The 26611-nt window shown below is 40.6% G+C and overlaps 2 protein-coding genes across 5 annotated transcripts in view; both read right to left on the bottom strand.

Moving 5' to 3' along the window:
* Positions 1-5280: 5280 nt before the first annotated feature.
* Positions 5281-19966, bottom strand: LOC131948962 (neuroglian). Of its 2 annotated transcripts, none has more exons than XM_059310704.1 (23): positions 19892-19966; positions 18833-18904; positions 18406-18511; positions 17645-18015; positions 17359-17487; positions 17050-17152; positions 16619-16809; positions 16335-16466; positions 15817-15978; positions 15372-15553; positions 14834-15212; positions 13196-13353; positions 12730-12939; positions 12369-12609; positions 12060-12193; positions 11146-11356; positions 10847-10969; positions 10335-10517; positions 9550-9669; positions 9207-9365; positions 8911-9093; positions 7006-7087; positions 5281-6740 (listed from the first exon to the last, which is right to left on the bottom strand). In XM_059310704.1, the coding sequence occupies exons 2-23, from the start codon at positions 18885-18887 to the stop codon at positions 6263-6265; spliced, it is 4092 nt and encodes a 1363-aa protein (XP_059166687.1). In that variant the 5' UTR covers positions 18888-18904; positions 19892-19966; the 3' UTR covers positions 5281-6262. The 2 variants fall into 2 exon arrangements, with proteins under 2 accessions (XP_059166687.1, XP_059166688.1); XM_059310705.1 differs by having other exon boundaries at positions 8923-9093.
* Positions 19967-20885: 919 nt separating this feature from the next.
* The window catches only part of LOC131948963 (neuroglian), a 28041-nt gene continuing 22315 nt past the window's right edge, over positions 20886-26611 (bottom strand). For all 3 annotated transcript variants that reach the window (XM_059310707.1, XM_059310708.1, XM_059310706.1), the window contains exons 21-22: positions 22020-22208; positions 20886-21394 (exon numbers count right to left, since the gene is read on the bottom strand). In XM_059310707.1, the coding sequence (XP_059166690.1) occupies positions 21075-21394; positions 22020-22208 (509 nt within the window). In that variant the 3' untranslated portion in view covers positions 20886-21074. The remainder of the gene's footprint in view (positions 21395-22019; positions 22209-26611) is intronic.

The following is a 26611-nucleotide window of genomic DNA, read 5'->3' as shown; positions in this document are numbered from 1 at the left end:
GTGGGGTGGGGTGGTTTCCTCATCGATACTCTATAATAAAATTACCGCCTAATTAATGTGTCTAATCTAAAAAGTGGTTTTCTTGCAATGTCTTTAATGCAATTCTTCGGGTAGTGGCTAAGCGCGACACCAGTGTTTCTTTCAGACTTTTTCCTCCCCGGAGAGGGGTGGGGGTACTTGAAATTTTCGGGGGCGGGGGTAGAATTTTCGGGGAGGGGGCGGACACTGGAAAAAGTATATAATTATATTTCGTTGAATGGGACGGTAGACATGTTTTAAGGGGGGGGGGTGTGGGGGGGGGTGTGTGGGAGGGGGGGGCGGTGTGTGGGAGGGGGGGGGGTGGGGTGGTTTTAGTTTAGACTTTTTCCTCCCCGGAGAGGGGTGGGGGTACTTGAAATTTTCGGTGGCGGGGGTAGAATTTTCGGGAAGGGGGGCGGACACTGGAAAAAGTATATAATTAAATTTCGTTGAATGGGACGGTAGACATGTTTTTTTTAGGGGGGGGGGGGGTGGGGGGTGGGGGGGGGGGGGGGGGTGGTGTGTGTGTGGGGGGGTGGGGGGTGGTGTGTGTGGGGGGGGGGTGGGGTGGTTTTAGTTTAGACTTTTTCCTCCCCGGAGAGGGGTGGGGGGTACTTGAAATTTTCGGTGGCGGGGGTAGAATTTTCGGGGAGGGGGCGGACACTGGAAAAAGTTTATAATTATATTTCGTTGAATGGGACGGTAGACATGTTTTTTTAGGGGGGGGGGTGGGGGGTGGGGGGGGGTGTGTTTGGGGGGGGGGGGGGTGGGGTGGGTGGGGGTGTGTGGGGGGTGGGGGTGGGAGGGGGTGGGGGATGGTGGGGGGGGTTGGTTTTAGTTTAGAGAAAAGAGACAGCACCATCAGCCTAGCGCCCGTTGTATCCTTCCTCAACGGGCCATTTTTCTAGTTGAAAATAATAGTTTCGCTGTCTGTCTATCTGACAAGAACGCTCTGTCTGACAAGAACGCTCTGTCTGACAAGAACGCTCTAGAGAAAACACAAGCAAAATAAAAACATGCACAGTAATTCGAAAAACGAAATATGACGTCGACACATTTAGCGTAGAGTAGAACATAATCTCAAACCAGAGAGTGCACACAGTAATATGACGTCATTGATTATCGCGTAAACATTGAAAAAAAGGAAATGTTGTCTAATCTAAATGGTTTGCGTGAAGAGTTTCTTGCATACAATTCTTCGGGTAGGGGCGAAGCCCCACCCCCCCGCGTAAGAACGTCTGAGCCCCCCCCCCCCTCCCCAACTCAAAAGAAATTTCCTCATCGATACTCTATAATAAAATTACAGCCTAATTAATGTGTCTAATCTAAAAAGTGGTTTTCTTGCAATGGGAAGGTAGACATGTTTTTTTTTTTTGGGGGGTTGGGGGGGGGTGGAGGGGTGGGGGGGGGGTGGTGTGTAGGGGTGGGGAGGGGGGTGGGGGGGTGGGTTGGTTTCAGTGTTTCTTTCAGACTTTTTCCTCCCCGGAGAGGGGTGGGGGTACTTGAAATTTTCGGGGGCGGGGGTAGAATTTTCTGGGAGGGGGCGGACACTGGAAAAAGTATATAATTATATTTCGTTGAATGGAACGGTAGACATGTTTTTTTTGGGGGGGTGGGGGGTGGTGGAGGGGTGGGGGGGGGTGGTGTGTGGGGTGGGGGGGGGATGGGGGGTGGTGTGTGGGGGGGTGGTGTGTGGGGGGGTGGGTTGGTTTCAGTGTTTCTTTCAGACTTTTTCCTCCCCGGAGAGGGGTGGGGGTACTTGAAATTTTCGGGGGCGGGGGTAGAATTTTCTGGGAGGGGGCGGACACTGGAAAAAGTATATAATTATATTTCGTTGAATGGGACGGTAGACATGTTTTTTTTTGGGGGGGGTGGGGGGTGGGGGGGGCGGTGTGTGGAGGGGGTGGTGTGTGGGGGTGAGGGGTGGGGGTGGTGTGTGGTGGGGGTGGGGGTGGGGGTGGTGTGTGGGGGTGGGGTGGGGGTGGTGTGTGGGGGGTGGGTTGGTTTTAGTTTAGAGAAAAGAGACAGCACTATCAGCCTAGCGCCCGTTGTACCCTTCCTCAACGGGCCATTTTTCTCGTATATATATATATATATATATATATATATATATATATATATATATATATATATATATATATATATATATATATATATATATATGCGCAGCTCCCAACTAAATTGAGTGAATGTGCTGTGCACGGTACATACAATGCTACGTCACACTTCTCCCGGATTTTAGCCTGAACGCCGTTATACTTGCCGCTCATATTGGACGCGTTGTCATATGATTGACCGCGACAATTTTTTATGTCAATTCTATTTTCTTCCAAAAATGTTAGTATTAAATTAGCTATTTCCGAACCAGTGTGTGAAAACATTGGTACAAATTTTAAGAAGCGCTCAATAGGTCCGGTGTCTTATACATAGCGAATAACGATTGTGAGTTGATCAACATGTGAAACATCTGGAGTCGAATCTACAGATATAGAAAAATATTTCGCTGTCTTTATTTCATCTACAATTACTGACAAAAGTTCAATCATCTCCCCCATATTGTTGAAGATATGTAGGATGTATGTCCACGTCCTTTGTTGGCGTGTATCCGCATATGTTCTGCGAGAAAGGTATCGTACTGACTTAACAGCTCCAGCAACCCGAGATAATTCCCATTGTTTGGAGAACCAACCTCTTCAGTTCTGCCCCGAAACGGAAAACCACGAATACAAAGAAACTTATCACACTAACGATTCTGTGAAGTACTTGTCTCCAGTACTGAATTTCACTTTCATATTGCGTTACAAGTTTCATGTCAATCTGACCAGTAGATTTTCGTGAACACAGCGCTGCCAATGAATCAATATGTTGTTTTGAATTTTCATGCCTAGATAGCACTTCATGGGCACGTTTCCATTGTTTGAACCCTGCTGACATTTTGTTAGTTACAGGTGACATCAGCTTACATACAAAACAATAAACACACCCGCTTGTTTTGGAATAGCACAACCAATTTCTTTCAAATGTTTCTCCTGTTCGTGCATGGACACGTGTGAATAAAGAAATGGTGCAGAACCGACGTTATGACTCTCTTTCTAACTGTATGACCGATTCTTTATAGTTCCCGTTTTTTTTTTTTTGACGTGGTGTTGTACCACGTTGAATCCAATAGTTTCTAAATGCCTCTGACATCTTTTCCCGCTCTGGCCAAAAATGAAGGTCGTATATAGCATGACTATCTTCAAGGGGTTTTGCTGTATCATCTTTCAAATCACGTTTTTTAAAAGTAGGCGCCTGCTCTACATCTTTTACCCCGGCGGTGTCTGATTCAATTGAAGATCCCTTTTCTACATGACTATTTTCCTTGGTACTCGAAGTTGGTTTGAAAAAGGAGAGCAGTTTTGTAGTTTTTTCAGCAAGCTCAGCTTCGATCTTTCTTTTGGGGGGTGGTTATGCCAAGCTCAACAAAAGAGGTTCCAGTTTCCATTACCCTAACGGGTCGGACAGAGTTCACAGTTTAATTAAATTGGAAAAATACTTAAAGGTCAAAGTTCACCATTGTTTATTGTTACAACTGAGGCCACGGTTGATGTTAGGCCTAGTGAGTTACCCCCCCCCCCCCTCCCCATCTGAACTTGAACAATGCTGTATTTTATAGGAAGACATTAGTGTCGCACCTAGTTGTTATGTGCAGGGAAGAGAACTACGGTCGCCTGGAGATTGTTTTACCTGAGGTGGATGGCGATGGGTCGATTAAGTGAGCCCCCCCCCTCCCTCCGCCTCCACCCCCTTGTACCTGGTATGTAAATTTGGAAAAAAAAACGTAATGTGATATCCTATTGTATTCTGACCAATGTAGATGTTTTTTTTTTATATTTTTTAATTTTTTTTTATGCCTGTACTAGTTACAATTAGGTGGTAAATTTGGGGGCCCCTAAAAAGCGGGGCCCCTAGCTGCAGCCCTTTCAGCACCCCCCTTAATCCACCACTGTTTCCCCCCCCCCCCCCCCCCACCCCACCCCCCCCCCCCCCCCCGGAGAAAAAAGTCTGGAAGAAACACTGGTTGAAAATAAATAGAAATGTAGCCTTAATAAACTCAAAACATTATTTTCAAGTTCCGTGGATTTGCACCTTTTATAACATTGATTCTAAAAGGATAATATTTCTGAATTATTTTTGCGCTTAAGTTTTTTTACTTTCTCGTATATACGAAGTATAGAGAAAGTCTTGTAATCGTGCAAAAAAAAAATAGAGATTTTACATCTCACTGATACGGAAAAACATAATTTTGCATTCTTGTCCGTATGTCTGTGTGTCTGTGTGTGTCTGTGTGTAAACACGATTACTTGAGTACCGTTACAGCTAGGTTAATGAAATTTCATAAATAAGTATTTTATCAAAATCGTAGATCGTGATAAACTTTTAAGCAATTTCCGATAACCGGAAGTGGTACTTTTTCTACTTTGAATTTTTCAGAAGCCTAATACTTGAGTACTATTTCAGATAGATAAATGAAATTTCACAAGTAACTTAAACATCGAATTCTCTACCTTCTATTATATTTTGTGTAATTTCCGTTGACCAGAAGTACTAATTTACGCTATTTCCGATTCCCCAAAAAACGCATGTAAATTTATAAAGTACTAATAATATTGCGCACTATTATGCACATCTTTATTTAGCGTTCACTTGGTGTGCATTTCTTTTTTCTACGAGATTATATTCTATTTTAAAAAATTTGAGTAATTAAAATGGATTAAAAATCATGTCTAGAAGTCTATATCCCGAGTTGCCATCCCCCGTAGTGTTATATTAGAATATTCGAGAAAGTTTAGGGGAGATCACTCCCGGTTTATTTTAAGACAAAATAAAAAAATATCCATGTGAACAGACTTCACACGTCATATGGCTCAAGAGTACGATTCTGTGCACTGCTGTGTATGCAATAAATAAGCTGATCCAGATTAGCAAACAGCGGCGTAGGTTTTGTTGTCTCTCTGGGTCAGCCAGTAAACTCACACCTGAGAGGGTGATCATTACACCATACCTCCACTGAGGTAGTGTTACACTAGTCATTGTAATAGTAGACATTCTATGTTCTATCCCAAAGGAAACTGGTGTATGTGTACAGCTTGTCCGTGTCAATAATTTTACCTGAAACTGTGTGCTAGTCCAGCATTTAATCTGAATAAAACAAGGGTTGGTAATCAATTTTATCTTGGCATAGATTCCTCGACAAACATTAAAAAACAAAAACACAAAAGCTAATGGTTTCTTGTTTTATTAAAAATAAACTGTATATTATACAAAATTTTAAAAGTAAATGAAAGTAGATAATCTGCTAGTTGACACTGTACATGGAATGTTAAACTTTATACAGGGAGGCACAAGGGCAACTAAGGTTGTTAACTCTCGAATGAAACCTGCAATCTACATTATAGGAGTTATCCCCCTTAAAGCCTGTTGCACTTCACAAAACAGGTTAGACAAATTGGAAAGTCTTGAGATTTTTTACATCTGCTGCATACACCATTCATGTAGATTTGGACATTTTAATCAACCATAATTAGACCCATGATATTAATTAACCAAATTTCAAGTAAACTTATGAGTTGCGCATACATGATTTAACAAGTTTAAAAATATTTACAAAAATAAAAATCAAAGATGCCAACAGTAGCTGAATTAGCTGGAGTTATGAATGAAATATATACATAAATATTTTCAATTATGCACATGAGATAACTGACAACAAATTGCCATTCACAGGTGAAGATTTAGTTATTCAACACAGTGAAGCACATAATTCATACAGGCACAAAAATGTGTTTGTTGTGTTGCTCAATGATCTACTCACAGGCTGATACACCACACAGCTTTGTACAAGAGTAGCTCTCACCTATTCAAACAGTTACAGCTACTAAAATGCTACAAGACTAAAAATTCTTTACACGTTTGTTCACAGTTTTAAAATTGTGGAGAAAAATTCATGGCATAAAAGCAAGGAGAAGATAAGTCCATTTTTTATGTCCATTGTACTTTAAAAAATTTAAGAGTAATTAGTTCCTCAACAGGACAAAAATGTGAGTATATTTTTCTTTTAAAAACTGAGTAAAATTTTAAAAATAATAATGTAAAATTTAATTCAGATCTTTTGCTGATGTGGTAGGATAAAAAAAATGTTAAAAATTTATTTTTTCCAGATGTCACAGTTTTGAAAAGATACATGCCTATGTTCTGTTAAGTTTCAAACAAAAGTTGACGACGATGGTTTAGCAGTGCTGCCAGATTTGCTGGAGGCCACGCTTGGCTCGTATCTGTCATCGTATCTATCATCTCTTGGGTCACGTCTGTCATAACGGTCTTCATAATCATCATCATGGCGGTCATAATCATCATCCCTGGGCCTGTAGCGGTCATCATGATAGTCATCCTGGGAGTGGTTGCTGCGGTCATACAACTCCCTGGGTTTGCCGTTGCGATCAAATTTGTTAGGCTCCCCAGATTCAAATTCAGGATCATACGAGTCAGATGGGTGGCGGTTGTAGTCTTCATACTCCTTCTCTGCGGGCCTGTAGTCCCTGTCTCTGTCATAATCCCTGTCCTGATCGTAATCCCTGTCCTGATCGTAATCCCTATCATAGTCCCGTTCATAATTCTTTTCTTCACTGGTGTAGCTTGGGGGTTTCTTTTCAAAACCTCCATCATCCTCATAGTTGTGGTAGCTGAAAAATATTGTTAGTCAACATGGTGTTTATATTTTAACTTCAAGATTATTCTAGTGGTGTACAGTTAATAGGGGGTATAACTGTTGCTTTAGTGAGAATCTCTAAATTATACCAGATGTTAATTACTTAGAACTCTACTTTGTTTAAATTTAAATGCTGTTGAAAATTAATTTCTAAAAGTGAAAACCTTAAAAAAGAAACTGTTTAAAATTTAAATAAAAGCAGGTTTGATAGACCAAATGTTTTTGTAGGAGTAACTTACTCTTTATCATCATAATAATCATTGTTATAGCCCTTTGGTTCTGGCCCGAACTGCTCATTTCCTCTGGCAACATAGGTGGTATCTGTAAAATAGTTTGAAGTAAAGACCAATACATCATACGTATACTTCATACGTTCTGGGTCTGTAAGTACATCATATGTTCTGGGTCTAATGGTACCCACTTCAATTATCACAAACTAGTGTTTGGCAACATAACAGCTGGGTCATGGATTAACCCTCCCAAATTAGCTCACTCCTGTTAACAGGAGACTAAATAAAAAAATAATAATTGTTACCCATTTTTTTCTTATTGCTGACAGTTTATAGAAGTAAAAATATAAATTTTTAAGAAATAAAAATGACAACAAGAAATTAAAGATTACAACAAACTGTGGTTAATAGTTAAAAACTTGTGGTTAAAAACTTGTAACAAATCTAAAACGATTAAATTATGAAAATAGAATATTTTTCCTTGGGTTATTTATTTAACATATTTGTTTTTTTTTTTAGACGTAACAGTTTTATGATGGTTATAATTTGAGTTATTTTAAGAGTTAAAAATTAAAGGTCAACAAAAATATTGATATATTTATTAATATTTATAGATAGCAGAAAAGCTATACATTTATTTAATCATAAGGATGTATATGTAAAAAAAATGAATTAGGGCCTACACCTTTTCAAGAGTATATTTCAAATGAAACAAATAACCACTGAGTGTATTGAGCTGAGGCTGAGAAGCTAACCAGACATACAAGAGCTTTTAGCAAACAACGGACAGGTACCTTTTTTTTTCCCAACGTCAGCTAAACATTAAATTATTACAAGTTGTAAAATTGTATTCAAACCTTAGACCAGCTAGATATTAAATTATTACAAGTTGTAAAATTGTATTCAAACCTTAGACCAGCTAAACATTAAATTATTACAAGTTGTAAAATTGTATTCAAACCTTAGACCAGCTAGATATTAAATTACTACAAATTTTAAATTTTTTTTATAAAACCTCAGACTAACAAATAAGATGCCCTCTGTTTTAAGAAACTGTGTCTATTTAAACTATTAACATGATGCAACTAGATTTTAATGAGGTACTTTGTGAGTGATAATATTACTATACTAATTAATGAGTTTATAATTGTGTCAACTATGAATATTAATGAGTTTATAACAGTGTCATCTAAAATATTAATAAGTGCCAGATATTAAAGCAGAATAAATGAACATGACTAATGACCTGATGTTCTGTATAAAACTATGGCTATCTACACCAATGTTTTCTAACCATCAATCACTCTCCAAATTCTTGGGTTAAAAATGATAAAAGTAGCGTTCTACTACAGGGATATAATTTACCATCTAAATTTAATGGGGTTTAATGTGAAATCTTTTTAAATGGATATAAATATTTCTTTTATCTTTGAACAAACCATATTTCTCATAAATCATATTTTCTCGTAAGACATTTTTTTTTGTAAATGAAGTGGGTGGCCACCATAAAAATAAGTAGAACACTACAGTTGTCAGATGCATGTTAATTTTTGTATTAAAATCTAATTAATGATCAAAGAAAGAGATTTGCTGAAAACAGCTAGAAAATCAACTTTTTAGAGGGACAAGTTCAAAAGTTTAATCATTATTTAAACTGCCCTTGTTTAAGCAGTTGGTACATAGTCATTTGTAGGTTTGGATTTGTTTTTTTCTTGTTAAATTTCAACAAATCTTTAAAAACAATGTTAAATGTCTACTTCTTTAACAAAAATTATTCAAAATTATTTGAATTAGAATTAAGTTAAAATCCTCAATACGTTAAAATCCTCTCCAATGAGATCCTAGCTGTCTCAATGTAGAAAAGCCAAGAAGGGATTAGAGTAAAGATAGTGTTACACTTTGACAATAGCTTACTATCATAAGTACCAGAGTAAGGCTGGGCTCCGGCCGTGCCGTAGTAGCTGTCGTCTTTCTGCGAGAACCTGAACCCTCGCTTGTGACACAGGATGAAGAGGATGATCAGGCCTATGGCCAGCAGCAGGGCAAGAATCATGCCAATAAACCACCCGATATTGCCAGCCAATGAAAACGCAACCGCTGTAACCAGAAATTTTAATCACAATTATAAAAAAAATTTTATTATGGCAAATTAGTAACCAGAAATTTTTTTTTAAATTAGGAAATTATGGCAAATAAGTTTTATTTCTCACCAATGCCTTCCGTTCTAACTTCTTCAATGCCTGATGCTACACTGGAGTTGCCATTGGTGGCTTTGATTCTAACTTCATAGGTCGTGCCAGGCTCAAGGTTGCTGATGTTCTTCCAGGTATTGATGACCTCATCAGTTGACCTGAACCACTCAGGGCCATCTGCAGCCATCAAACAATTTACATTTGTAAATACAATCATTATAATTACAGGTTATAAAATATGTTTCTAAAATAGCAATTGTGAGGATTATTTATTCCACAACTAAATATTTCACAAAACATTCAATTAAATTGTAATAAAACCATCAGTTTAAAACTGCTGAAACTGTTGTGTAGTATTTACCTAACTTCCTCCACTCCACAAAGACAACTGTGCCTGAGGCAGCGTAAGCATTGATCCACCAGGTCACGTTGATGTAATGGGACCCAATGTTTGCTATAGAAAACCTGGGCATTCTGGGAGCTGGAATATAATTTATTTCAACAGTATGTTCTCAAAATAATGAAGCTAGTAATAAAAAACATAAGGTGATGATGAAATGTGTGCTTACTTCAGGGTGTGCTGGTGAAGTTATGTGAGCTGGTCAAGTTATGTGTGCTGGTCAAGTTATGTGAGCTGGTCAAGTTATGTGTGCTGGTCAAGTTATGTGTGCTGGTCAAGTTATGTGTGCTGGTCAAGTTATGTGTGCTGGTCAAGTTATGTGTGCTGGTCAAGTTATGTGTGCTGGTCAAGTTATGTGTGCTGGTCAAGTTATGTGTGCTGGTCAAGTTATGTGTGCTGGTCAAGTTATGTGTGCTGGTCAAGTTATGTGTGCTGGTCAAGTTATGTGTGCTGGTCAAGTTATGTGAGCTGGTCAAGTTATGTGTGCTGGTCAAGTTATGTGTGCTGGTCAAGTTATGTGTGCTGGTCAAGTTATGTGTGCTGGTCAAGTTATGTGTGCTGGTCAAGTTATGTGTGCTGGTCAAGTTATGTGTGCTGGTCAAGTTATGTGTGCTGGTCAAGTTATGTGTGCTGGTCAAGTTATGTGTGCTGGTCAAGTTATATGTGCTTACTTCAGGGTGTGCTGAAGTTATGTGTGCTTACTTCAGGGTGTGCTAGTGAAGTTATGTGAACATGCTTGTACTTACTCCCTGGGGGTAGAGTGTAAATCTCAATGAAGTACTCGTCACCCCGCCCCTTGGCTGTCCTGGCGTAGATGTAGACTCTGTATTTAGAGTTGGGCATCAGGCCACTCAGGTAGGCGTTGGTGGCGTAGGGGTCGTTGATCTGGGGCTCTCTCTCCTGCATGTCTCCCAGACGTAGGCCATTGACTGGTGGAGAGATAGACACAAGGTCATTAACTTTAGACCATTGACTGGTGGAGAGATAGACATAAGTTCATGAACTTTAGACCAATAACTGGAGTTACATCATTAACTCATCCCTTCTTATGCTAAAGTCATAGAAACAGATGAGCTCTACTTCACTTGCCCCATGGATTGTCAGGTTTGAAAAGGAAACTGCTTTTTACAGGCTTTGCAATTGTTAAAGAACTTATACCTGCCTATGAAAGTATTACAAAGACTTTATACCTGCCTATGCAAGAATTACTAAGACTTTATACCTGCCTATGAGACCAACACACATAGATAACACAAACCTAAACGATAGCTGATGTCATAGCCCTCCAGATCACCCCTGTTTTCAAATGGACTGCCCCATTCTAAGTTGACGTGGGTGTCTCCATCGTTAATGACTCGGAAATATTCCACTGGACCGGGAACTAGAGAAGATGATAAGAATTTTAATCTGGTAATCTCAATAAAGTTACAGGTAAGAAAATAGAACCATTCTTACATTCCAGGTAAAGTTTCAGGTAAGAAAATAGAACTATTCAGGTAAGAAAATAGAACTTATATTCCAGGTAAAGTTACAGATAGAAAAAAAACCCATTCTTACATCCAGCTAAAGTCTTGAACCTGATACTCTCTGTGGGCGGACCAATGAAATAATTGTTCATGACGGAGATCTGGGCCTCCATGTTGGTGTTGGGCAGCATGGAGTCTACGCTGGCGGAGAAAGTGTTGCCAGTTGTGTTTTGGGCTGATTCCGGCCCAATGTTGAACTCTCTCACTGTCAGGGCTCGTAGGTCACGCTCCCAGAACTGGATCTGGGGGACGGAAGGTTGAAATATTAGGAGGTAGTTTGAAATGGGAGGAAGGTTGAAACATTAGGAGGTAGTTTGAAATGGGAGGAAAGTTAATACATTAGGGGGTAGTTTGAAATGGGAGGATGGTTGAAATATTTTAGGGGGTAGTTTGAAATGGGAGGAAGGTTGAAATATTAGGGGGTAGTTTGAAATGGGAGGATGGTTGAAACATTAGGGGGTAGTTTGAAATGGGAGGATGGTTGAAATATTTTAGGGGGTAGTTTGAAATGGGAGGAAGGTTGAAACATAAGGTTGTTTGAAATAGTTTTTATACTAAAAACATTCTAAAAAGTTGAAATATTAGTATAAACTATAAAATTTATAGTTGATTAAAAATATTTAAGCAGGAATCTTTAAGTTAGTATTAATCATGATCACTGAACTGGGGTTAATTAGCTCCACCCATTGCTGATATTACACCAGGATGAGAACTACTACAATGTTTACAATTTTTTTTTCAATGGTTTGGTCATTTTAATTCCAGCATCAATTACAATAACTTATTGCAAAATTAAGCACAAAGTTTACAAAAGTTGAAATTTGAAACAATCTGGCCACAAGTCAGCTAATGTGTACAGGCAGTTGTACACTTTGTTGGGTGTATGTCTCCATTCTTGTACAGGCTGTGTTAAAGTTAGTTGTGTGCAAAGCTCTAGTATCTCACCTTGAAACCTTTGAACTCTCCTTGAATCCTTGACCTGAGTTTTCCAATTTCAGACTTGTCAAAGTCCCACGAGAAGACCACATAAGTGTCTTGTACATCAACAACAGCAAAATTGGTTGGTGTTATAGTAGGGGCTGGGGACAAGCACACATTTTAAAATTAGTTCCAGAAAAAAATCTCTAAACAATGAATGTGTCCTTAAACAGCCATTGGCCTACAGTAAAAAGGAAAATATGAACAAATTAAAAAAAACCTACACACAAACAGATCAATGACAAACAGAACAATGACGAACAGCTCTGTACTTACTGGATTCATACGAGTACCCAACTATAGTTGGAGGGTCTGCTGCAGCCTCTCCTACACTGTTTATAGCCTTCAGAGTTATCCTGTACGGCTCGTACACCATGCTAGCCGACATTTCGTAGTACCGCGTGGTCCAGTCATTTATAGGGATATTTTGTATATTGGTTTCAGCCTGCGTTCCTAAACGCAGGATTTGTAGGATATAGTAGAATCCCGGACCATTCTGCATTATTTGTGGGACAGGCTGGAATGGAGTAAAAAAAATTATTTAAATGACCCAGTACTTTAAATTTTGTGATTGACTGGCACATGCATTTCTTTAAAAGTGAAGATGTGATGGAAGTGAAGCTAGAGCCCAACTTACAGTCCACTCTATATAGAGCTTGCCATACTGATGACCCAGGGTGCGCAGATTTTGTGGATGAGCGTAGGGTCGCTCTGGTTTTGTGGTGCAGATCTTCGGGGTAGGAAAACTTGGGTCGCTGGGTCCAATCTTGTTGTAGGCAATGATGCGGAACGTGTAGTTGACGTGAGGTGACAAGGTCATGTTCACTTTACTCAGCGATGCATTCAACTGTGACCAGGAACAAAATAATGTAATTAATGATTTGTACTTAAGCATTTGATTAATTAACAGTTTCTGAAACGATAACATGTTTTGTGACTGAAATGTTGCTAAGAAAATAAGTTGATACACATCTACATCATAATTTGTCATTTTAAATATGGCAAAAAACAGTTTGCTGTAAGAATACACTTTGTTGCCATCTTTCTAAACCAGGTGACCTGTTAACCAGGTGACCTGTTAACCAGGTGAATAGAAAGTTTACCTTGAGGGCGAATGTCCACTGGTCAGGGTTAAAGGTCGTATTGTACTGTAGAACGTAGTACTGTATGGGGGCATTGTTGAAACTTCCTGGCATCCAGTGGATGGTGGCATTCTTGTTGCAGAACTCCCAGTACACATTAGTGGGTGCATCTGGGCGAGCTGGGGGGTAGGGTAATAGGTGGTTTTATGGACATTCTACAGGGGGTGGGGTAATGGGTGGTTTTATGGACATTCTACAGGGGGTGGGGGTAGGGTAATGGGTGGTTTTATAGACATTCTACAGGGGGTGGGGGGTAGGGTAATGGGTGGTTTTATCAACATTCTACAGGGGGTAGGGTAATGGGTGGTTTTATGGACTTTCTACAGGGGGTGGGGGGTAGGGTAATGGGTGGTTTTATGGACATTGTACAGGGGGTGGGGGGTAGGGTAATGGGTGGTTTTATCAACATTCTACAGGGGGTAGGGTAATGGGTGGTTTTATGGACATTCTACAGGTGGGGGGGGGGTAGGGTAATGGGTGGTTTTATCAACATTCTACAGGGGGTAGGGTAATGGGTGGTTTTATGGACATTCTACAGGGGGTAGGGTAAATGGTGGTTTTATGGACATTCTACAGGGGGTAGGGTAATGGGTGGTTTTATCCACATTCTACAGGGGTGGGGGGTAGGGTAAAGGGTGGTTTTATGGACATTCTACTGGGGGGTAGGGTAATGGGTGGTTTTATGGACATTCTACAGGGGGTAGGGTAATGGGTGGTTTTATCAACATTCTACAGGGGTGGGGGTAGGGTAATGGGTGGTTTTATGGACATTCTACAGGGGGTAGGGTAATGGGTGGTTTTATGGACATTCTACAGGGGGTAGGGTAATGGGTGGTTTTATGGACATTCTACAGGGGGTAGGGTAAAGGGTGGTTTTATGGACATTCTACAGGTGGGGGGGGGGGGGGGTAGGGTAAAGGGTGGTTTTATGGACATTCTACAGGGGGTGGGGGGTAGGGTAATGGGTGGTTTTATGGACATTCTACAGGTGGGGGGGGGTAGGGTAAAGGGTGGTTTTATGGACATTCTACAGGGGGTGGGGGGGTAGGGTAATGGGTGGTTTTATGAACATTCTACAGGGGGTAGGGTAAAGGGTGGTTTTATGGACATTCTACAGGGGGTAGGGTAATGGGTGGTTTTATGGACATTCTACAGGGGGTAGGGTAATGGGTGGTTTTATAAACATTCTACAGGTGGGGGGGGGGGGGGTAGGGTAAAGGGTGGTTTTATGGACATTCTACAGGGGGTGGGGTGGGGTAATGGGTGGTTTTATGGACATTCTACAGGGGGTGGGGTGGGGTAATGGGTGGTTTTATGGACATTCTACAGGGGTGGGGGTAGGGTAAAGGGTGGTTTTATGGACTAAATTTTACAGAGCGGGGTGATCTTACACACTGCTTAACTATTACGTTTTATTTAATTTAAATTTTCTAAATATTTAAGTCTTAAAATAAATCTTAAGTAAAATAAAAAGATATCAAGAATGAAAACCATTAATATCTTAAGAGCAACAAACTAGAACAATTGAAGATAACCACTAAAGTAAAGATGATCAAACTGAGACCATTAGAAATGAATGTAATGAAAAGAGCTACAAACCTTTGACAGTGAGCACGGCCGAGGCTGTGGAGTTGTCCAAGCCATTGGTGGCTATACACGTGTAGGTCCCTGAGTCTCTCATGATGGTCCCACTGATGGTCAGTGAGTTGTCCTGTCTGTTGGTGGTCATCCTCTGGTCATTGGCTGTGATTGGCTTGCCATCTTTCAGCCAGAGAATCCTCAGATTCTGAACTTCCTCGGGATCTGTCGTGCCAGAGCATGTGAACTTGGCATCTTTCCCGGCTATTGTTTCAAGGTCGTAAGGAATCTGCTCAATAACAGTTTTACGTCGGACGATCAGCTGACCGCCAGCACTGGTCACATTGAACCTGTTTTTGGCCTCACAAAGGTAATCTGCCGCATCAGCTAGTACAACAGACTGAAAATAATTTGAAAGAATGGCTTACAGCATGTAAAATAATTGTATTTTTCAAATGGTGCAAAAGCTGACCTAAAGATTTAGGTACTTGGGTTAGCAGCTTGTACCTGTAGGATGGACTCTACTGGACCATAACAATCAAACACCTGTCAGATTTACCTTAATGCTCAGGTCCCCATTGGAAAGGATCCTGTAGCGTCCACCTGTGATCTGCTCGCCATTCTTGTACCAGGTGATGATAGGGTCAGGCTTGCCTGTTGTCCTGCAGGTCAGGTTCACAGGCTGACCCTCTGCTGTCCGCTGGAGGGCGTCTGGTGATTCTATGATGGTGGGGGCCTCAGCTGTGGATGGTTATGTTTACATTGGTCACTGGGATAATTAACTGTCTAATGATGACCATGGACTACTGGGCCATTAATACTGCTAAAAGAATATCAAAACTAGACCCTGTTACATCAGATTTGAACCCAGACTCTGTGGGTTTACCCCCCCCCCCCCCCCCCCTACAACCCTAAAAAGTACTACTTTAAAATCTGGTGAGACCAAAACATCTTCCGTAACATTCTTAGGATATGCCAGTGACAGAAATAAATTAGGAGCTTACATAAAACATTGAGAAAGGCATCAGCCCAGACATATCCGTGGATGTTGGATGCGTTGCACTGAAACACCATGTGATCCGTCTCCTCAACTTTCTCAAAAAATATTTTGTCCTCTAGTGGACGCTTGAATCTGTTGCTGCTAACAATTCTAGGGTCGGTTACATCTGTCAACAAATACAAAAGTTAACTGTCAACAATTCTAGGGTCCGTTACATCTGTCAACAAAAGTTAACTGTCAACAATTCTAGGGTTCGTTACATCTGTCAACAAATACATACGTTAACTGTCAACAATTCTAAGGTCTGTTACGTCTGTCAACAAAAAAAGTTGTCTTTAGACAGCTGTGTATGTGTTCCCCTCACTTAACCCCCTTGTCTGTGTTTACCATAATGATTTGTCAGCATCAGCGTATCATTTAGGTCTGTAACACTATGTGAAGATGTAATCTACCTGTATATTAACTATCTCACATAATCTACCTGTACATTAATTAACTGTCCTACTAATGAGCCAACTTTACCTTTGAGCTGGATACCATTAACGAACCAATCAATGGACGGCTCAGGGTCTCCTCCTGCCTTACATGAGTACTCAACGTTGGCTCCCACACCCACCTCAAGGCTCTTTGGCTCTTGTAGAAAATACGGTCGCGCTACATGGAGAAAAACAAAAATGTAAAAAATAATGAATGTTTAATTTTCAACACTGAACAACAAAAGATGGAGAAAAACAATCAAAATCATACAAAAATGCTGAATGTTTAACTTTCCACACTGATCAAACAAAACCAAGAAAACAGCTTACATTTGACTGTAATTTTGAATGTCCTGATAAGCCTCTTGTCTGCTGCGTTGTTTGATGCCCAGCACTCGTATGACCCCTGGTCCTCAAACTGCAGGTCTGTGATCTCAAGCTCCTGGGCAAAACTTTTGATCTTGGCGCGGTCTGGCATGGATTTGTTCCCCGTCCTCTCCCAGTGGACCTCAGGAGTGGGGCTGAATAAATACAGGTAAAATGGACAGGTGAGATAACATTTAAACTAAAAAGATGGACACTCTATCAATATGTGAAACTTGGTTCTCCTGGGGTACCTGACATTCCCCGTATAACTAGTGTGGTAGTGCCGCAATGTGTTGGACCTTATCCCAAAAAAATAATTTTTTTATTTTTAAGTAGATAATGATTGTACAACATGGAGACATAAAATTAGACGCCGACATCAATTATAAACTTACTTTCCAGAAAATATACATTTTGTTGAAAATGTGTCCCCCCTTAGGCCAAAGCGGTCATCCTGATCTGACCACAGATAAGCCACAGGTACAAAATCTGAGGTAGCTGTTCAAAGAAAACATTGATAACACAATAAGCTTTACAAAATAAAAACAGTTTTATAGTAACATATTTCATTATGTAAGATGAAGACTTTATCTGAACTAATTGTCAACAATTTTACATGAATTTTAAATGCAATGAGAAATATTCCTTCTTGATGCCCAGAACTTTGGTATTATGAAATGAGCTGACCACTAGGTAGGACTTACTTCCTTGAGTGTTAACTCTGATGCCAGCACTCTGACTGTTCCGCCTCATGATGTTGTTGAGTGCAACACAAATGTAAGGATTGTTGTTTTGTCTGTCAGTTGCCAACACATTTGTAAACCTCAGACGGTCTAAAAAGAAAACATTTGTAAATCTAAATAATGCTTAGAGTACGTAGATTAACATAAATGATGATTGACGTGAGAGTATGTGCCACTATAACAGAAATGTGGATTCCTCTAGTGTGACAGAAATGTGGATGCCACCACCACTAGAGAAACTACTTACACTCCCTGTCCATGGAGACGCGGGCGTCGTAGTTGACAACATCCATGCCACCTGCTGGGTTCTTTATAGCCCAGAAGACACTAGGGGGTGGGACGCTCTCAGGTGGGACACAGTTCAAGGTCAACGGCTGACCAACCCTGGCATTGACTGTTGTCATGGCAGCAGAAGGAAAGTCTGCCAGCTTGGCCTGCCTGAGATTCACCTTGATGGTCGCAGTGATACCAAAATCATTCCTAGCAAAACACTGGTACATGCCCTCATCCTTGTCCTCTGGCATGTTAATGACCAGCGTCCCCGCATTCGGCAGCTGGACCACCCTGTCGTCCATACCGCTAGGATTGAACACGATCTCGTTTCTTTTCCAGTCATATCTAAATGTTAAATCAAAAAAAGATAGGTGTAATTGAAAAGTCTGACAAAAACAGTTGCTGTAACTTAGTTATCTGAGTTTCGTTCAGTCATCTCTCTGGGGTGAGGGAGGCCTGTCCTGGGGCAGATCCACCGCTTCCCTCACCAGAAAAAAAAATAAAATAAAAATGTATAGGCCTAGAGTTTATATAGAAAATATATAGGCATAGAGTTTATATAGAAAATATATGGGCCTTGAATTTACATTGAAAAAAATATAGGCTAGAATTTACATAGAAAAAATATACTTTAACATGTGTTTGCCCATTGTGAATTTTAAGTGCACCACCTCCTCCCCAATGAAGTTTCAACACCCCCCCCCCCCCCATCAGGCGAGGACACGTTCTACTTACGAGGGGTTGGGCTCTGCCCGCGCCTTACACACCATCTGAACACTCTCTGCCACCTTGTAGTAGATGTTTTCTGGTGGTTGCTCTGTAATCTCTGGAGGTCTGGATACTACAACATGTAGGGGAAAATTATTGGAACACAGGCCAAGAAAAATGGCAGGATACTAAAACACAGGCCAAGAGAAATTGCTGGATACTAAAACATGTAGGAGAAAATTATTGGAACACAGGCCAAAAGAAATGGCAGGATACTAAAACACAGGCCATGAGAAATATCCAAATATCCATAGTTAATGAATACAGAAGTTCTAAATCTGGAGAGTCAGGTGTGTCCCACATACATCAGGACATCTGTTTAGGTGGGGAAGGTGATTGTAAGAATTATTTAATTAACTTTATAAAAGGTGATTAGTTAGAAGAATATAATTACCTGAGATGACACTGGCCAGTAAACCAGCTAACAACCACACTAGTAATATCCCCATCTTTCAACGTTTTACATCTGAAATAATCAAGAAAAATGTATCAAACAACCACACTAATAATATCCCCATCTTTTAATGTTTTACTTCTGAAATAATCAAGAAAAATATATCAAACAACCCAAGAAAAAAAATTAATGTTCTATTGGTCCATAGTGATTAAAAGATTCCTCATTAGACTAATTACTAAACCATCCATTGGGCATATGAAGCAGATTTCATGTGTAATGGTTTCTAGATCCTCAACATGTGAAAGAATTATGTAGATCTAGTCAGCACCATGCCCAGCCACCTTAACTTTCCATAAGTCAGGTACCCATCATAGATGGGTGGACTAACTGTCTCCTACAGAAATCAGAACTTGACAAACAACATAGTCCCTCATATGAAGGAGTGGAACTGGGTTTTATTGGCTTTTTAAATCTAATTAATTAGTAATTAGGCCTAGGACTAATGAGTTCTAATTAGATTTAGTTAGACCCTAACAAGTTTAGATCCACTGTAGTAGAAATAGATCTAGGTACAAGTCGGCCTCTAATTTTTTTAGAAGACTTTTCAAAAAGAAAAAAAGATTCTTTACTTCCGCAAAAGTTAGAAGTGCTGGCTAGCTGGCACTTGCTCGGGTCCTAAAGCCAAAAATTGCCACGAACTTTTTGAAAACACCCAGTCAATATAAACACACGCGTCTGCGGATTAATCATGATTCAAAAACCCAACTAATTTTAGTAATACACAGGAACGTAAACATTGTCATTGTTGTCACTAATTTTGGGGACAAATCGCCATCTTCCCGGAAGAGAAGCTATAGCTGCAAATATTTCATTAGGTCCCAGTTTTAATTTCACAGGTAGAATTAGGTCTTATATAAAGTCTCCCAATGACTTGAAACAAAAATATCTCTTAAAAACTAACATGAATTACAATCAGTGGTAAACTGCATCGAATAACACTGGTATAATTAAAATATTACATAATTAGCCCTGTGCGGGCTAGAGAACACTACATACCTATTCCGCCATCACACGGCGTTTTCTAATGTAGGTCACCACGGGCAGGTAACTGTCCCATCGGCGACACCTGCGACACACCTGAGTTGTTTGAAAACCTGGATTCATTTCTTGGCGAAACAATACTATTTAATCAAACTCGAGGTTTTCAGCTTTAACTGAGTGACAGAGTAACTAAGGAGACCTTACACACTCACTACAGTCAGCAGATCACGGGCTTGTTGTGGTTGTTAAAATTAAAGTTTTCTTTTATGCTTTCAGACGATTGGCGGCACTCAGTGTTTCTTCTAGACTTTTTTTTCGCCGAGGGGGGGGGGGGGGGGCGGCTAAAATTTCCGGGAGGGGCGGACACTGATAAAGTATAAGCGCTCAATAAAATTTTTACATCGCTCGGTAGGTGGGACTGAACCCCCCCCCCCCCCAAAAGATGTCTGGAAGAAACTGGTGAAACTTCTAGTAGCATTAATCAACGCACACTTAATCATGGCTCTATATTCCCTTTTTTAACACCACACATTTCTCACCATTCAGGGTTTAGGAATTTGTGTTGTCTGAATGTTATTTCCTCTTGGCTTACTACTTTATTTCTACCCTCTAAATCTTTAAGAGCACCCCTTCCTCTGCCTTCCAATTTAACTGTCCATTTAAATGGCCCCGTTGAATGTATCTATTTATTTGAAGACTAGGAATTAGACTTCATGGGGTAGCAATCAAAGAACTGTCTGCCCTCAGGCTGAAGACGGCCATCAGATCTAATAAGAGGAGACAAACGGCACACACCACCTCTGATTCACGTCTATATTTTCATTTCCTTCATCGCCCTTAGATTTAGAGATACTAGTTTTTTTTTAATTTAATTGTTAGGAACTGTAATGTACCACAACCACTGTTACTTGTGTATGCAGGTTAAATTGGTTTGTGGTGACAATGAATTGTGTTAAATTCAACAGATGGATGTCCACACAAGTGCCGAACAGAACAAGATAAAACAACCTAATTTGGAACCATTTTATTTACACTAACAACAAGCAGCTTCAGATACTTTGAGCACGAGTCAATGGAACCAATTATTACTACCACACTGATGTGTTAAGTTTTGCCATTGTGATCTTTACACGATGGTGGATAGTTGATCTATGACATGGTAATCAGTGCTTAGTCGTTTTGTAAGTTGTTTGTGTTTTCAGTTGTGTGGAGCATAATTTGAGTAGCCAGCGTCCTCGTCATAATTTGAGTAGCCACCGTCCTTGTCATAAACAACCTGTCCATCAAAGTGGTCTCCGTGACCCCTGGTTCTAGATCTCACATGGGTGTCATAGGGACTGCATTCCGCTGCCCTGTCATATGGGTCTTCATCCATCTCCTGACCCCCGTAATGGTCAGTGTCCAGTTGTTCTGGACAGTGGTCAAGATTGTCCAAGTGTCCAGGGTAGTGATCTTCATACTCTTCCTGTCCTACAGCATCTTCTGTGCTTTTTTCTTGTTTGGCCATGTAGGTTGTACCTGTAAACAGTGGGGGTACAACCTGGCAACCCATATCAACCACAGTACAAGCTGGCAACCCATATCAACCACAGTACAACCTGGCAAACCATATCAACCACAGTACAACCTGGCAACCCATATCAACCACAGAACCACCTGGCAACCCATATCAACCACAGAACCACCTGGCAACCCATATCAACCACAGAACAACCTGGCAACCCATATCAACCACAGAACAACCTGGCAACCCATATCAACCACTGAACAACCGGCAAAACATAACCACAGAACAACCTGGCAACCCATATCAAACAGGCAACCTGGCAACCCATATCAACCACAGAACAACCGGCAAAACATAACCAAAGAACAACCTGGCAACCCATAACCACAGAACAACCTGGCAACCCATATCAACCACAGAACAACCTGGCAACCCATATCAACCACAGAACAACCTGGCAACCCATATCAACCACAGAACAACCTGGCAAACCATATCAACCACAGTACAACCTGGCAACCCATATCAACCACAGAACAACCGGCAAAACATAACCACAGAACAACCTGGCAACCTATCAAACAGTACAACTTGGCAACTCAGGTAATATTTTAATTTAAAAAAATCCTGACTTACTGGCATATGTGTCAGAGATAGGTTTTGGAGCAAGACGTACGCCACAATATGAGTATGAATCTTTGTGAGAAAACATGAAGCCTCTCTTCCAGCAGATGATGAGAATCAGAATGAGGCCAATGAGGGCCAGCACTGACACCATCATGCCAACAAACCAACTGATGCTGCCAGCTAAAGATGTAGCCATGGCTGTAGAAAAAATAATTGCTGTATGCCAACAAACCTACTGATGCTGCCAGATAAAGATGATGCCATGGCTGTAGAAAAAATAATTGCTGTATGCCAACAAACCAACTGATGCTGCCAGCTAAAGATGATGCCATGGCTGTAGAAAAAATAATTGCTGTATGCCAACAAACCAACTGATGCTGCCAGATAAAGATGATGCCATGGCTGTAGAAAAAATAATTGCTGTATGCCAACAAACCAACTGATGCTGCCAGATAAAGATGATGCCATGGCTGTAGAAAAAATAATTGCTGTATGCCAACAAACCTACTGATGCTGCCAGATAAAGATGATGCCATGGCTGTAGAAAAAATAATGGCTGTATGCCAACAAACCAACTGATGCTGCCAGCTTAAGATGATGCCATGGCTGTAGAAAAAATAATGGCTGTATGCCAACAAACCAACTGATGCTGCCAGATAAAGATGATGCCATGGCTGTAGAAAAAATAATTGCTGTATGCCAACAAACCAACTGATGCTGCCAGATAAAGATGATGCCATGGCTGTAGAAAAAATAATTGCTGTATGCCAACAAACCAACTGATGCTGCCAGCTTAAGATAATGCCATGGCTGTAGAAAAAATAATTGCTGTATGCCAACAAACCAACTGATGCTGCCAGATAAAGATGATGCCATGGCTGTAGAAAAAATAATTGCTGTATGCCAACAAACCAACTGATGCTGCCAGCTTAAGATGATGCCATGGCTGTAGAAAAAATAATTGCTGTATGCCAACAAACCAACTGATGCTGCCAGCTTAAGATGATGCCATGGCTGTAGAAAAAATAATTGCTGTATGCCAACAAACCAACTGATGCTGCCAGCTAAAGATGATGCCATGGCTGTAGAAAAAATAATTGCTGTATGCCAACAAACCAACTGATGCTGCCAGCTAAAGATGATGCCATGGCTGTAGAAAAAATAATTGCTGTATGCCAACAAACCAACTGATGCTGCCAGCTAAAGATGATGCCATGGCTGTAGAAAAAATAATTGCTGTATGCCAACAAACCAACTGATGCTGCCAGCTAAAGATGATGCCATGGCTGTAGAAAAAATAATTGCTGTATGCCAACAAACCAACTGATGCTGCCAGCTAAAGATGATGCCATGGCTGTAGAAAAAATAATTGCTGTATGCCAACAAACCAACTGATGCTGCCAGATAAAGATGATGCCATGGCTGTAGAAAAAATAATTGCTGTATGCCAACAAACCAACTGATGCTGCCAGCTAAAGATGATGCCATGGCTGTAGAAAAAATAATTGCTGTATGCCAACAAACCAACTGATGCTGCCAGATAAAGATGATGCCATGGCTGTAGAAAAAATAATTGCTGTATGCCAACAAACCAACTGATGCTGCCAGCTAAAGATGATGCCATGGCTGTAGAAAAAATAATTGCTGTATGCCAACAAACCAACTGATGCTGCCAGCTAAAGATGATGCCATGGCTGTAGAAAAAATAATTGCTGTATGCCAACAAACCAACTGATGCTGCCAGCTAAAGATGATGCCATGGCTGTAGAAAAAATAATTGCTGTATGCCAACAAACCAACTGATGCTGCCAGCTAAAGATGATGCCATGGCTGTAGAAAAAATAATTGCTGTATGCCAACAAACCAACTGATGCTGCCAGCTAAAGATGATGCCATGGCTGTAGAAAAAATAATTGCTGTATGCCAACAAACCAACTGATGCTGCCAGCTAAAGATGATGCCATGGCTGTAGAAAAAATAATTGCTGTATGCCAACAAACCAACTGATGCTGCCAGCTAAAGATGATGCCATGGCTGTAGAAAAAATAATTGCTGTATGCCAACAAACCAACTGATGCTGCCAGCTAAAGATGATGCCATGGCTGTAGAAAAAATAATTGCTGTATGCCAACAAACCAACTGATGCTGCCAGCTAAAGATGATGCCATGGCTGTAGAAAAAATAATTGCTGTATGCCAACAAACCAACTGATGCTGCCAGCTAAAGATGATGCCATGGCTGTAGAAAAAATAATTGCTGTATGCCAACAAACCAACTGATGCTGCCAGCTAAAGATGATGCCATGGCTGTAGAAAAAATAATTGCTGTATGCCAACAAACCAACTGATGCTGCCAGCTAAAGATGATGCCATGGCTGTAGAAAAAATAATTGCTGTATGCCAACAAACCAACTGATGCTGCCAGCTAAAGATGATGCCATGGCTGTAGAAAAAATAATTGCTGTATGCCAACAAACCAACTGATGCTGCCAGCTAAAGATGATGCCATGGCTGTAGAAAAAATAATTGCTGTATGCCAACAAACCAACTGATGCTGCCAGCTAAAGATGATGCCATGGCTGTAGAAAAAATAATTGCTGTATGCCAACAAACCAACTGATGCTGCCAGCTAAAGATGATGCCATGGCTGTAGAAAAAATAATTGCTGTATGCCAACAAACCAACTGATGCTGCCAGCTAAAGATGATGCCATGGCTGTAGAAAAAATAATTGCTGTATGCCAACAAACCAACTGATGCTGCCAGCTAAAGATGATGCCATGGCTGTAGAAAAAATAATTGCTGTATGCCAACAAACCAACTGATGCTGCCAGCTAAAGATGATGCCATGGCTGTAGAAAAAATAATTGCTGTATGCCAACAAACCAACTGATGCTGCCAGCTAAAGATGATGCCATGGCTGTAGAAAAAATAATTGCTGTATGCCAACAAACCAACTGATGCTGCCAGCTAAAGATGATGCCATGGCTGTAGAAAAAATAATTGCTGTATGCCAACAAACCAACTGATGCTGCCAGCTAAAGATGATGCCATGGCTGTAGAAAAAATAATTGCTGTATGCCAACAAACCAACTGATGCTGCCAGCTAAAGATGATGCCATGGCTGTAGAAAAAATAATTGCTGTATGCCAACAAACCAACTGATGCTGCCAGCTAAAGATGATGCCATGGCTGTAGAAAAAATAATTGCTGTATGCCAACAAACCAACTGATGCTGCCAGCTAAAGATGATGCCATGGCTGTAGAAAAAATAATTGCTGTATGCCAACAAACCAACTGATGCTGCCAGCTAAAGATGATGCCATGGCTGTAGAAAAAATAATTGCTGTATGCCAACAAACCAACTGATGCTGCCAGCTAAAGATGATGCCATGGCTGTAGAAAAAATAATTGCTGTATGCCAACAAACCAACTGATGCTGCCAGCTAAAGATGATGCCATGGCTGTAGAAAAAATAATTGCTGTATGCCAACAAACCAACTGATGCTGCCAGCTAAAGATGATGCCATGGCTGTAGAAAAAATAATTGCTGTATGCCAACAAACCAACTGATGCTGCCAGCTAAAGATGATGCCATGGCTGTAGAAAAAATAATTGCTGTATGCCAACAAACCAACTGATGCTGCCAGCTAAAGATGATGCCATGGCTGTAGAAAAAATAATTGCTGTATGCCAACAAACCAACTGATGCTGCCAGCTAAAGATGATGCCATGGCTGTAGAAAAAATAATTGCTGTATGCCAACAAACCAACTGATGCTGCCAGCTAAAGATGATGCCATGGCTGTAGAAAAAATAATTGCTGTATGCCAACAAACCAACTGATGCTGCCAGCTAAAGATGATGCCATGGCTGTAGAAAAAATAATTGCTGTATGCCAACAAACCAACTGATGCTGCCAGCTAAAGATGATGCCATGGCTGTAGAAAAAATAATTGCTGTATGCCAACAAACCAACTGATGCTGCCAGCTAAAGATGATGCCATGGCTGTAGAAAAAATAATTGCTGTATGCCAACAAACCAACTGATGCTGCCAGCTAAAGATGATGCCATGGCTGTAGAAAAAATAATTGCTGTATGCCAACAAACCAACTGATGCTGCCAGCTAAAGATGATGCCATGGCTGTAGAAAAAATAATTGCTGTATGCCAACAAACCAACTGATGCTGCCAGCTAAAGATGATGCCATGGCTGTAGAAAAAATAATTGCTGTATGCCAACAAACCAACTGATGCTGCCAGCTAAAGATGATGCCATGGCTGTAGAAAAAATAATTGCTGTATGCCAACAAACCAACTGATGCTGCCAGCTAAAGATGATGCCATGGCTGTAGAAAAAATAATTGCTGTATGCCAACAAACCAACTGATGCTGCCAGCTAAAGATGATGCCATGGCTGTAGAAAAAATAATTGCTGTATGCCAACAAACCAACTGATGCTGCCAGCTAAAGATGATGCCATGGCTGTAGAAAAAATAATTGCTGTATGCCAACAAACCAACTGATGCTGCCAGCTAAAGATGATGCCATGGCTGTAGAAAAAATAATTGCTGTATGCCAACAAACCAACTGATGCTGCCAGC

This window comes from Physella acuta, unplaced genomic scaffold (genome assembly GCF_028476545.2).
Source record: "Physella acuta isolate Inbredline_101_S28 unplaced genomic scaffold, ASM2847654v3 ptg000667l, whole genome shotgun sequence".
Classification (NCBI taxonomy): Eukaryota; Metazoa; Mollusca; class Gastropoda; family Physidae; genus Physella; species Physella acuta.
The sequence above is the reverse complement of the archived record's forward strand: the minus strand, read 5'-3'. Positions and strand labels throughout refer to the sequence as shown.

What these genes read in the sequence shown, in the direction of transcription:
- LOC131948962 (XM_059310704.1), bottom strand. Translation starts at nt 18,887, where the DNA reads ATGGGGATATTACTAGTGTGGTTGTTAGCTGGTTTACTGGCCAGTGTC. An exon ending in AAATGTATATTTTCTGGAAA is followed by an intron (nt 16,810 to 17,049) that starts GTAAGTTTATAA and finishes GTATTTATTCAG; the next exon opens with CCCCACTCCTGAGGTCCACT. An exon ending in TGACATCAGCTATCGTTTAG is followed by an intron (nt 10,518 to 10,846) that starts GTTTGTGTTATC and finishes TCTCTCCACCAG; the next exon opens with TCAATGGCCTACGTCTGGGA.